The following is a 14,222-nucleotide window of genomic DNA, read 5'->3' as shown; positions in this document are numbered from 1 at the left end:
CCGTACTGACATGATTTATAACATCCCATTCTAAAATTTCCCATTCATAAATTAAGAAACTAAAGGTTCCAACTCCCCCCTCAGGCAAAGTTGATCTTAGATGAATTTGGTGTTTCTGCGTTTTTACACATCCCTTGTTTTCAAATGTTAAGGTTTCAGTGTTCTTGAAGGTAAATTTCAACTTTCTTTGTTGGGGGTATAAAAATCTGCAACAGAATGTAGGAATTTGACAGATAGCAGAAATGATCAGTGATGAGCTGCTGACTGAAGTCATTCTGTTCAGAAGTACATGAGAAAAGTGTGACGAAATAAAAAATTTAAATCAACTCAATATCAGCTAATAAGATGTATGTGTCTGTCAGATCATGTTACCATTCATCACTGCTAAAATCATGACCAAATATTACATCATTTTGTTCAGAAGTTCCCAAGAAAAGTGTTATGGAAATATTTGTAGGTCAAACAGACACATGGATGGAAGGACAGACACTGTGAATGCAATGTAGTGTATAATAAAATTACAAGAACTAAAGTACTGTGTTATATAGTTGACTTTTCATATTATTATAGTGAAACCGAAATCCGAGAAGAATTCAGTACTTTTTATGAAATGTAAATGATGTGCAGTAGATTGATATAGTTAGGCCTTGGTTGCAATTAACACTAAATGATGTTTAAATGTTAGCAAGCATTCTGTGAGTATTGCATGGCAATACATAGTCCCCTACTGGTTAAGAATTCATTGTATTGAAACAAAATTCTAATTTGATCTATAACTTGTTGGTGTTAACTATATAACAAATATCAAGTCAATATCTTCAAGCATGACCAAAATAAGTGTCGAAAACTGATTATTTAAGTGAATTTTCTAAGTCCAAGGATCATAACTCTGCACAAAATCATCAGACCAGAACAAAATTTTAACTTGATCTGTAACTTGTCATGATAAAACTATATACCAATTATCAAATCAATATCTTCAAGTGTGACGAAAAAAAGTGTGGAAAACTGATTATTTGAGTGAATTTTCTAAGTCCAAGGACCATAACTCTGCACAAAATCATCAGACCTGAACAAAATTCAAACTTGAACTGTAACTTGTCATGATAAAACTATATACCAATTATCAAATCAATATCTTCAAGAATGACAAAAAAAAAAGTGCGGAAAACTGATTATTTGAGTGAATTTTCTAAGTCCAAGGATCATAACTCTGCACAAAATCATCAGACCAGAACAAAATTTTAACTTGATCTGTAACTTGTCATGATAAAACTATATACCAATTATCAAATCAATATCTTCAAGTGTGACGAAAAAAAGTGTGGAAAACTGATTATTTGAGTGAATTTTCTAAGTCCAAGGACCATAACTCTGCACAAAATCATCAGACCTGAACAAAATTCAAACTTGAACTGTAACTTGTCATGATAAAACTATATACCAATTATCAAATCAATATCTTCAAGAATGACAAAAAAAAAAGTGCGGAAAACTGATTATTCTAGAGAATTTTCTAAGTCAGAGGACCACAACTCTGCACAAAATCATCAGACCAGAACAAAATTCTAACTTGATCTGTAACTCGTCATGATAAAACAATACATCAAATATCAAATCAATATCTTCAAGCACGAAGAAAATAAGTGTGGAAAACTGATTTGCCGGACTGACGGATGGACAGACAGACAGACGGACAGAGTGCAAACCTAAAGTCCCCTTCGACTTCGTCGGTAGGGGACTTATTAAACCTTTTGTAGTGTTCACAATTGAATTAAAACTTAAGTTTTAATGACTTTACAATAATAAAACTTTAAGAAACTCCGCCTTGGACTTCAGGGCACAAAACAGCAATTAATATAAAATGATTTTTCCAACTTTAAGTGTTAATTAAATGAATTATTTAATCAAATCTTAGAATTTCAAAGACATTTACATGAATTAATATTTGTGTAACCCAGTCCAGCAGTGAGACGATAATTACCTGGAAAGTTTTCACATAAAACTTCTATTGGGGTTGCTCTCTTTGTATCCCCAATTTTCTGATACCTCTCTTTGAGTGTATCAGCTTTCAATCCTTGCCACGGTAAACTTCCTCTCAGGAAGTACATAAACATGTGACCTAATGCTTCTAAATCATCTCGTCTACTTTGTTCTGAAAACACATATCAACATTAACATGATTATACAGAATTTGAAAGACAATTTATTTTGCTTGTAATATGTAATATGTAGAATTTGGAATTTTTATTACATTCTCCTTCTGTTTTAGATAAGCAATTTTATCAGATACAGTGTTTGTCATTGATTTGAGCCATGTGTCATTTTTTCTGACCACTTTTGCCCCTTTTATTATTGAACACCCCTTGTCCTTTAAGATTATTTAGCTATCCTAGGAATCAATAAATGTGCATATGAACAATCTTCAGAAGAAATAACAGTAGAAAATGTTAAACTGAGTAAGCATCTTTTTTATATTTGTTTTATGCATTCTTTTTTAAGTAGTTATTGGTGCCAAATTTTAACTTGGAATTAAAACTGTTTTAGGCAGTATACTATACAGAAATTATTATCATATTTTTTTGTGTTCTGTCAACCTGTAATCAGTATAATAAGAAAAGCATACACATAATGTATGGTCTATTTGGTTGAAATAACTGAAAGGACAAGAAAACTATGGACATTTTATATTTCTCTCTCTCAACTTTGGTTACATTTGAAAATTACAACCTTTTTAAAAACTAAAATAATAAATGGCATGATAATTATTTACATAAAAATCCTTTTTGCTATTGGCAACACAAAATATTTAATGGTAAAAAAATATCAAATAAGATATAACTACAGACAATCACTGACTAGCTTTGAAGCTTCATACAGGATAGGTGTTTTTCTTATACTTCATTTATGTGTTACAAGTATTTCTTAAAACATCTCTTAATTCAAATCAATAATAGAATACATTCTCCAAACAATTACAACTTAACCCTGTTGACACTTACCTTTGCCTAAATGAGTATTTATACTCATGTATCTGGCCGTTCCTGTGAGACTTTTATGCTCCCTATATGGAATATGTTTATGTGTTTCAGGGTCTATATATTCCTTTGCAAGACCAAAGTCAATTATATGAATAATATGCTGTTTCTTCGTAGACTGTCTTCCTATACAAAAATTTTCTGGTTTTACATCCCTATATATTAAATGTTTAGAATGCACAAATTCCATTCTTGTGAGCTGAAAAGAAAATGGGACATTGAAGATGAGACAAATATATTCAAAACTTGGGTGTCATTTTTGATAAAATATTTATAAAGCTATTCATTTAAACATGCAATATTGTCAATATAGAAAGCTTACAGGTTTCAAAACATTTTCTTTCTTTTTTTTCTGCCTAAAATAGCAGATATTGGATTACTAAAACTGTTAAATTACAGTATCCTCTATAGTTCAAATGCTACACAAGTCTGTGGGAGCAGGACAAAGAAAAGGGACCTTAAGCAGGCCATTTCCTTTCTTTTTTTTTATCTATGACTTAACATATCATAAGTGGTTCCCCTTTAAAAGACCCAATCACAAACTTTAACATGTAAAATGTGCTAAAATTCCCAAGCCACTGAACCATGACTAAAGGGACAGGGCCATATAATCTCCATGGAAATGAGAAGTGCTATAACTAATACAACTACATTCAAAATATCATTGACTTACCATTAGTGGTCCCCCTAAAACAACCTAATCACAAACTTTAACTTGTAAACTATGCCAAATTTAAAAATCAATAGACAACAAGAAATGATTGTAACAGGATGCTGTTACGAAGTCTCCCAAACGAAGCTCCCATAATTCGTAATTCCCAGGGTCGCCTGACATTGGGCAAAGTCCAGTGAAAATTGGTTTGGTCCAGTAAAGTTATATGCATTAGTGATGCCTGGGGACTAACCCTGTATATCATTCAAATCATCTTGGCATGACAAACCAGAATATATATGGTTTAGGGGTGGGGATCTCAACCATTTACAAGATATTAGAACTTTCTCAAATGGCAGGGGGTCGGATCATGACCCCTGGGGACTAACCCTGTATATCATTCAAACCATCTTAGCATGACAAACCAGAATATATATGGTTTAGGGGTGGTGATCTTGACCACTCACAAGATATTAGAACTTTTTTAAATGGCAGGGGGTGGGGGGTGACCCATGGGGACTAACCCTGTATTTCATTTGATGTGCTTTATCATGACAAACCAGAATATATATGGTTTAGGGGTGGGGATCTCAACCATTTACAAGATATTAGAACTTTCTCAAATGGCAGGGGGTCGGGATGACCCCTGGGGACTAACCCTGTATATCATTCAAACCATCTTAGCATGACAAACCAGAATATATATGGTTTAGGGGTGGGGATCTTGACCACTTACAAGATATTAGAACTTTCTTAAATGGCATGGGGTGGGGGTGACCCCTGGGGACTTACCCAGTATTTCATTTGATGTGCTTTATCATGACAAACCAGAATATATATGGTTTAGGGGTGGGGATCTCAACCATTTACAAGATATTATAACTTTCTCAAATGGCAGGGGGACGGGATGACCCCTGGGGACTAACCCTGTATATCATTCAAACCATCTTAGCATGACAAACCAGAATATATATGGTTTAGGGGTGGTGATCTTGACTACTTACAAGATATTAGAACTTTCTTAAATGGCATGGGGTGGGGGTGACCCCTTGGTACTAACCCTGTATTACATTTGATGTGCTTTATCATGACAAACCACAGTATATATGGTTTAGGGGTGGGGATCTCGACCATTTACAAGATATTAGAACTTTTTCAAATGGCAGGGGGTCGGGAGGACCCCTGGGGACTAACCCTGTATATCATTCAAACCATCTTAGCATGACAAACCAAAATATATATGGTTTAGGGGTGGGGATCTTGACCACTTACAAGGTATTAGAACTTTTTTAAATGGCAGGGGGTGGGGGTGGCCCCTGGGGACTAACCCTGTATTTCATTAAATGGGCTTTATCATTTAGAACATTTTCAATTAAAAAGATTGTGTCTATCACAAACAGTTTTCAATTTATACTCATTTGAACATTTTCAAAAATAAAATCCCATAGGGTTCTATAGTAAAACCCTCTTTTCTTTTTGCCCCTCAAAGTACCCCTTTATAAACCCCATTGCACAAACAAAACCCTGATTGCACCACTAGACATGTTAGTCTAACATATTGTGAAACCCTAAGTTAATCTGACAAGCGGTTTTGGAGAACGGGTGCGGACAAGTTCAAATTTAAAAACGGCGGAAGAAGAAGAAGAAGAAGAAGAAGAAGAAGAAGAAGAAGAAGAAGAAGAAGAAGAAGAAGAAGAAGAAGAAGAAGAAGAAGAATAATAATAATAATAATAATAATAACTGAGCAAAAACAATAAGTCTTCCCAAAATTCTTTTGGGAGACTTAATAACTGTGGGGGCTGGCACAAATAATCTTATGCACTTATGCTGATACTACTACACACCAAATGGCATTGACTTATCATTAGCTGTTCCCCTCAAGCTGACTAAATCAGACACTCTTTAACATTTGAAACTAAGCTAAAGTTTCAAAATCAATAGACCATGACTGAGGGGGCAGGGCCTAATACTCTCCATGGAAATGAGATGTGCCCATGCTACTTTAACTGCATACCAAATATCACTGACATACCATAAGTTGTTCCTCTTAAACTGACCCAAATAAAAACTTTAACAAAATGTTGATGCTGCTTGAAACAGCTTGAAACAGCAAGCCCAATTCTCACTTTCTTTACTTCATCAAAGCAAGACAAAAACTTGCTCTAATAAAATGCTTCGCTGGGGCGCAGCTTGATACGACCGCAGAGGTCGAACCCTGAACAGTTGGGGCAAGTATGGACACAACATTCAAGCTTGATACAGCTCTGAATTTGGATTGTTATTAAATATTTGAAACAGCATAGGTTTCTGACACAGAAAGAATGTGGTCTAAGAACTTGAATTTTTTTTATTTACCTATTATGGTCCAATGTCCAAAATCAAAATACATGGTTAGATTCAGCATATCAAAGAACCCCATATATTCAATTTTTGTTAAAATCAAACAAAGTTTAATTTTGGACCCCAACTTGGACAAACTTGAAAACTGGGCCCATAATCAAAAATCTAAACACATGTTTAGATTCAGCATATCAAAGAACCCCAAGAATTCAATTTTTGCTAAAATCAAACTAAGTTTAATTTTGGACCCTTTGGACCTTAATGTAGACCAATTTAAAAAACGGGACTTAAAATTAAAAATCTAAATACACGGTTAGATTTGGAATATCAAAGAACCCCAATAATTCAATTTTTGATGAAATCAAACAAAGTTTAATTTTGGACCCTTTTGACCTCAATATGAACCAATTTGATAGCGGGGCCCACAAATAAAAAAATCTAAATTCATGGTTAGATTCAGCATATCAAAGAACCCCATATATTCAATTTTTGTTGGAATAAAAAAAAGTTTAATTTTGGACCCCAACTTGGACCAACTTGAAAACTGGGCCCATAATCAAAATCTAAACACATGTTTAGATTCAGCATATCAAAGAACCCCAAGAATTCAATTTTTGTTAAAATCAAACTAAGTTTAATTTTGGACCCTTTGGACCTCAATGAAGACCAATTTAAAAAACGGGACACAAATTAAACATCTAAAAACACGGTTAGATTTGGCATATCAAAGAACCCCAATAATTCAATTTTTGATGAAATCAAACAAAGTTTAATTTTGACCTCAATATGAACCAATTTGATAACGGGGTCCACAAATAAAAAATCTAAATACATGGTTAGATTCAGCATATCAAAGAACCCCATATATTCAATTTTTGTTGAAATCAAACAAAGTTTAATTTTGGACCCCCATTTGGACCAACTTGAAAACTGGGCCAAAAATCAAAAATCTAAATACATGTTTAGATTCAGCATATCAAAGAACCTCATATATTCAATTTTTGCTAAAATCAAACAAAGTTTAATTTTGGACCCTTTGGACCTTAATGTAGACTATTTTGAAAACTGGACCCAAAATTAAAAATCTAAATACACTGTTAGATTCGGCATAACAAATAAATAAATGTGATCAAAGATTTTACAAATCTAATGCGCCATACTGTGCAATTAAAGAATACTTCTTGAAATTTTTCAATATTTGAAATTTGAAGAAAAATTCTTTCTAATTTCTGAAATCTGAAATGAGAAGAAATTGACACCCCACAATTTCTTTTTACCCCCCCCCCCCCCTTTTTTCCCCCAAAAAAATTCTTTCCCTCAAGATATGGTGATAATCTCAATTCAAATTTCCAATGGAGTTGGCAACCATAATTACCCATTTAAATTTACCATAGTGCTAACTTAATCTATTTTATAATAGAATTAATAAAATGCTTCGCTGGGGCGCAGCTTGATACGACCGCAGAGGTCGAACCCTGAACAGTTGGGGCAAGTATGGACACAACATTCAAGCTTGATACAGCTCTGAATTTGGATTGTTATTAAATATTTGACACAGCATAGGTTTCTGACACAGAAAGAATGTGGTCTACGAACTTGAATTTTTTTAATTTACCTATTATGGTCCAATGTCCAAAATCAAAATACATGGTTAGATTCAGCATATCAAAGAACTCCATATATTCAATTTTTGTTAAAATCAAACAAAGTTTAATTTTGGACCCCAACTTGGACAAACTTGAAAACTGGGCCCATAATCAAAAATCTAAACACATGTTTAGATTCAGCATATCAAAGAACCCCAAGAATTCAATTTTTGTTAAAATCAAACTAAGTTTAATTTTGGACCCTTTGGACCTCAATGTAGACCAATTTAAAAAACAGGACCCAAAATTAAAAACCTAAATACACGGTTAGATTTGGAATATCAAAGAACCCCAATAATTCAATTTTAGATGAAATCAAACAAAGTTTAATTTTGGACCCTTTTGACCTCAATATGAACCAATTAGATAACGGGGTCCACAAATAAAAAATCTAAATACATGGTTAGATTCAGCATATCAAAGAACCCCATATATTCAATTTTTGTTGAAATCAAACAAAGTTTAATTTTGGACCCCAATTTGGACCAACTTGAAAACTGGGCCAAAAATCAAAAATCTAAATACATGTTTAGATTCAGCATATCAAAGAACCTCATATATTCAATTTTTGCTAAAATCAAACAAAGTTTAATTTTGGACCCTTTGGACATTAATGTAGACCAATTTGAAAACTGGACCCAAAATTAAAAATCCAAATACACTGTTAGATTCGGCATAACAAATAAATAAATGTGATCAAAGATTTTACAAATCTAATGCGCCATACTGTGCAATTAAAGATTACTTCTTGAAATTTTTCAATATTTGAAATTTGAAAAAAAAATAATATTTGAAGAATAATTCTTTTTAATTTCTGAAATCTGAAATGAGAAAAAAATTGGCCCCCCACAATTTCTTTTTATCCCCCCCCCCTCCTTTTTTCCCCCAAAAAAATTCTTTCCCTCAAGATATGGTCATAATCTCAATTCAAATTTCCAATGGAGTTGGCAACCATAATTACCCATTTAAATTTACCATAGTGCTAACTTAATCTATTTTATAATAGAATTAATAAAAATATAGTGTCAAATCTTTCATATGGATTTTTTTGTAAAAAAAAAAGATGAAAACATTTGCAGATATTTTTACTGGTCTTCCTTTATAAATATGCATTTCTTTAAACATAATTTAAAAGCAGTGTAAGGGAAGTAACCAAAACGTTGTATTTGGATTACCTCCCTTACACTGTTTTAAATTATCTTTATTGTTCATTAACCATTACTTTATACATAATTTAAAAGCAGTGTAAGGGAGATAATTTCAATGATGTATTTGATTTATCTCCCTTACACTGCTTTAAATTATGTTTTGTACTAAAGTATTTGTCCATTAACCAGGACAACCTTGTTTTTCCCCCTTTTTTGCCCCTAATTCCTAAATGGTTTGAGCCATAACCCCCCAAAGCAAATCCTAACCATCCCTTTGTGGTATGGAAACTTGTAGTATAATTTCAGAGAGATCCATACACCGTTCCACAGTTATTGTCTGGAAACTAGAAAATGCTTATTTTTGGCCCCTAATTCATTAACTGTTGGTACCATAACCCCCAAAATCAATCCCAACCTTCCTTTTGTGGTATTTAACCTTATGGTAAAATTTCAAAAAGATCCATTCACTTAAACTAAAGTTAGAGTGCGAAAACCAATGTGTCTTCGGACGACGACGCCGACGACGCCAACGTCATACCAATATACGACCAAAAAATTTTCAATTTTTGCGGTCGTATAAAAATTCAAAGATACACTGGATTCTTTTTCTTCATTAGAACATTGCTTTTCAACTCCATGAAATAGCAGTGTTAAAAAATCTGCTTCAAAACAGAAGCATTTAGCAATCAATAATTTTGTTTTCATATTCTTTAATCAGTGAAGAAATATTCAAAATACACCTAAAAGAAACTGGTGCTTTAACAAAATACAAATTTTACAATTTTTTTACGAATGATTTATAATGTATCAAAAAAGGTCAAGGACACACATCATACATGTAGGTAAACTTTGCCTCCAGGTATCTTTTACCTGTAACTTATTACTGATTGCATTGATTATCTAATACTAATTTGTAAATTCACCAGAGTTCAAATGCCATACACTGGCATACAGAGATCATCAATCATATAAATTAATATTTCTATCAAAAAGTATCTATATATTTTTATTTCCACAGAAAAAAAAAGTTATTTTGTTATTTTATTTTACACTCAAAACAAAGAGAAAACCATCCATTATGTAACATACTGGTAAATATATCAAATACTTTAACAAAAAGAAGTTTATCATAAGTACATATGTTCCTAGTGGTTATTGATTGGTGTAAGAAATGAAACAATCAATCTTTTTACAGTGGTGTATTTCAATTTCAAGCTGTAATTTAGAACTGATATCTATTAGCATGATTAGTAAGTAATGTTTATCTGAAAATAATATGGAAACCAAACTTGGATCCATAAATTCAAGAATTAAAATGACCAAAATGAATCTCAGTATTTGTCCTGAAGTACAACATCCCTTGAGAAAGCAAAACACTTGGGCAAGGATAATCTATGGGAAACCTTAACCTTGAAGCTAACCCTATATAAAACATACAGATTTTTACTATTGTCAGAAATTTAAAGTCAGTAGCCTGTATAAAATGTCCAGCTCGTCATTTTTTAGTGTCTAACAAACTCTAATGCCCCAAGATCTTTTTTTCCACAGACAACAGCAATTATTCATTCAGCCATATATTACAGGACAGGAAAAACCAATCATCACACATGGTTTAAACACCTTCTGGCTTCTTTTACGGTCAAAAAATCATTAGATCTTAAATCTACCCCACATGATCTTACCATAATGTAATATTAAATAAAATAGCTATAACAGAAATGATAATTTCCCCCTAATCTAGTGTGTAACTACTCATGCATGACATGTCTTTTACTACTAAGACAAGGTTATGACCTTGTTACATGACATTATTATAATCCAACATCTGTCATACATCACTGACAACAAATATACGTCTCAGCTGGTCATATAAAAATTACAAACTTATATAACATTAAAAACATATACATTGTAACAACAATCAGGTGTAGCTAAAATCTATATCAGCAAGTATGCAATTGTGAAATCACAAAATGTACAAAGTCAGCATGTTCTTGAGAGATAGTATGTATAAGTCTCAAAAATAAACTTTCCAACTATTCACTCTATTAAATTTATATCAAATTCTTATCATTATCTATATATTTTCAATGGAATAGGGAATTAAGATTTATCAAAATCCTTAGCCCAAATTTTAACGCACGGTTTTTTCCTCAAACAATACTGTAGATCATGCAAAACAGACTGTAAAGTCATATAAAAATTTTCACAATTTCACATTATTCTTTAAATCATTAGTAAAAATTGGGCTCTTAACTAGCTTTCAGTAAAAGCAATTATGTTGTGTCATTGATTTTGTTACCAGTAATTTATTTTGTAATTAGCCCTTTCCAACATATTTTTTTGCACTTTGTTCTTAAGTTGTGCTGTTAACACTTTAAAATGTTAAGAAAAGGGTTGTGTGCTTACAAAAATGTTTAACCCGTCACATCCTTTGTGTAGGAACCTGTAATCCAGTAGTGGCCATTGATTGCTGTTTGATGTATTTATCTATTGTTCATTGTTGTGGTATAAATCTGGCGGTTAGATATCTCTTTCAAAATTAATTTTAAGATTTAGTCATACTCTTGCTGTTCTTTACTGTATTTATTTAGCTAATTGTTAAAGAGCTTATAGTGACATATATATGCTTATATCCAGGTCATTTAGACTGGTGAATAGTTTACTCATTGGTAATCATTCCCTTACTCCTTACTTTCATATACAACGTCTAGGCTGATGATACAAGGAACCAGTAAAATACTTACCAGTTGTATAGCTATCATCAAGACAGTCTTAAGAGAAAATTTTCTGTCACAGAGATCAAACAGATCTTCTAGACTAGGTCCTAGTAACTCTAATACCAGGGCATTATACTTCCCACATGGTCCAAAATAATACACATTTGGTATCCCCTCTGAAATTAGAAAATATGCAATAATTAGATATAGGAATTATGTCTTTTATAAATGGTTGGTTTCTGAGGTTTCATATGCAGGAAAAGAAAATTTTCTTCACAACAAGCTATAGACAGACCACTCACACAGAGATGTATGGTATATTTTTACACCCTCAATACATAGTTCTGACTGAAGACCAAGGCGGATCAAATCAAGACTGCATTTATGCTGCACAGTCTCGTCCGCTTCACTTTTTATTCTAATCAATGAAGTTCAGTTACAATTCAGGAGTCTTCATGTTCCAACCACAAGACCATCAACCCAGGCTCATAAAAATTTGGGAACTTCATTTTTCCTACATTATCACAATAATCATACTATAGTGGATCCATTATTATTCTTTGAGTAAAAGTTTTTGCTGGTTTCATGGGAAAAGGTGAACCATGAATTTCAGTTCAAAAAAATACAAATTTAATAAAATGAATTGTATGGAGAATTTTTCAGAACCAAAAATCAAGTACAGATGAATATAAACAATTTTCCTCAATCCTCTAAAATTGGTACCAACATAAATCAATTAATCCATAGGATGTTAAAGTGTTTCACACTGTATGAAAGACAATTTACTTTTCCAACGTGATTTTAAGGAGTTCTTGATTAATATGTATTTCAGGATTAATGATAACAAAGTTATGTCTGTTTTCAGTGACACTTCATTCACACCAATCTTGCATTCTCTATAAAACATAAGTCTATAGAGAAGTTTTAATCTTGTATTCTTTTCATTTCATTTTCATTTCTCTTTTTATCACAAATAATCATAGCTCCTCCATCCTACTCTGCTGAACTTTTAAGGTCTTGTAAACTTTCAATCTACCACCATTTGTCAACAATAAAATTGATAATACAACATGTTACTGATTAATCAAGTGGTTTGCAATACATGTACATATACTTTATTACAATAAATTGGGGTAAGCTATGTTTGTTTAAGAAAACTTTCCATATCATAAATGACATTTCTGTTAAGTTTTTTTTGTACCCATATATGTATACAGACAGGCTTGAGACAGCAGGACCTTATTTAACATTCTATGAATATATGTTTTAGTCTATAACTTTCCCATTCACACCCTAACAAGATGTTACCTGCTTGACCAAGCTGTTTATAAAATCTGTATTCTAAGTGAAGTTGTGGAGCTCTAGACTTCATAGACTCCTGAAATATAATCAAATTATATAACTTGTAACAGCTTTCACAATTCAGAACAATGTTCAGACCTTGCTTAATCTCAATATAATAGTTAACTAATACAACACAATATTTATTGAAGTCCTACAGTTGATTTTTAATAAAGTTTATTAATATTTTTTTTTACAACTAGTGAATGAATTTACAATGAATGTAAATCATACTACTGTGGATTCATTATTATTCATTGGATACTAATTTTCATGGATTTCTTGGGTACAGGTGGACCACAAATTTAACTGCTCAATGAAGTACAAATTTTCTTTAGGTTTGTAGACTTTTTTAAAACCATGAAATCAAATATCCACCAAAATACAATTTTTTACTTAATCCACAAATATTGGTACCCACGAAAAATAAATGAATCCACAGTAACTAATAAACATAGTGTGCCCAGTCTACTTTTTTTAAATTAGCAGTGATAATGTATCAATGAAACCCATATATGTATATAAACACATACAGTGCCTTTAACTCTTAAATTCAAAAAGTCTATGAAACCATAGATGTATGATCTATGCTGAAACTAAAAGTTGATACATGAGATTTGTTTTGAATCTTGCTGAAGGGTGTGATATTTCTACTTCCATCTTGTAAGTTCCTTTGGTATATTATTTGTTAATGATTCATTTGACTTCTGTCATATGTACAAATCAAATCTTATACTCTATTTTTTTAAGCGTCCGCTTAGTCATTGGTGAAATGTAAGAAGAGGGCAAGATATGGAAATCAATAACATAAACATTTTCTATAATTGGAGAAAACGTGAACTCACATATTTTGGAAAATTTTCACCAGTTAAATGTAAAATTTTGAGAAACTTGAAGTATATTATGTATACAAGTATAAAAAGCATGATAAGTAAATTTTTAGTTAAACATTGTATTCCCTCTCGAGTACATTTGTGCTTTCTTCAGCATATTAAATAAAAATTTGTAAGGATTCCGCAGAACCCAGTGTCTCGCCTACTTTTGCTGTTGTCTATGTTTTCAGTGTGATACGGGAATGCACATAATAGATTTACAGTTAATGAAATAAAATGTTTGAAATGTATGAAAAAAGTTGTGCTTGTAAAAAATGAATACAGTATGCAATCAAATCTAAAGATTTATAAAAGAGTTGAAACATAAATTTATTGAAAGAACAAATGATAAAGAAGATAATTTTTACATTGCTTGATGATTTATCCCTTAATTCATCAATAAAAATGCATGTAAATAGAAGATGCAATCATGAAATTTTGTTCAAAATAATTGATGCAACTAAA

At 32.0% G+C, this 14,222-nt stretch overlaps 1 protein-coding gene across 11 annotated transcripts in view; it reads right to left on the bottom strand.

Annotated features, from left to right (window-relative positions):
- LOC127735531 (casein kinase I-like) overlaps nt 1-14,222 on the bottom strand; it is a 53,504-nt gene that overhangs the window by 24,728 nt on the left and 14,554 nt on the right. For all 11 annotated transcript variants that reach the window (XM_052245722.1, XM_052245721.1, XM_052245726.1 and 8 more), the window contains exons 3-6: nt 12,853-12,922; nt 11,572-11,720; nt 3,003-3,237; nt 1,985-2,155 (exon numbers count right to left, since the gene is read on the bottom strand). In XM_052245722.1, coding sequence (XP_052101682.1) covers nt 1,985-2,155; nt 3,003-3,237; nt 11,572-11,720; nt 12,853-12,922 — 625 coding nt within the window. The remainder of the gene's footprint in view (nt 1-1,984; nt 2,156-3,002; nt 3,238-11,571; nt 11,721-12,852; nt 12,923-14,222) is intronic.

The sequence above is a fragment of the Mytilus californianus genome, unplaced genomic scaffold, assembly GCF_021869535.1.
Source record: "Mytilus californianus isolate M0D057914Y unplaced genomic scaffold, xbMytCali1.0.p SCAF_3, whole genome shotgun sequence".
Taxonomy (NCBI): Eukaryota; Metazoa; Mollusca; class Bivalvia; order Mytilida; family Mytilidae; genus Mytilus; species Mytilus californianus.
The sequence above is the reverse complement of the archived record's forward strand: the minus strand, read 5'-3'. Positions and strand labels throughout refer to the sequence as shown.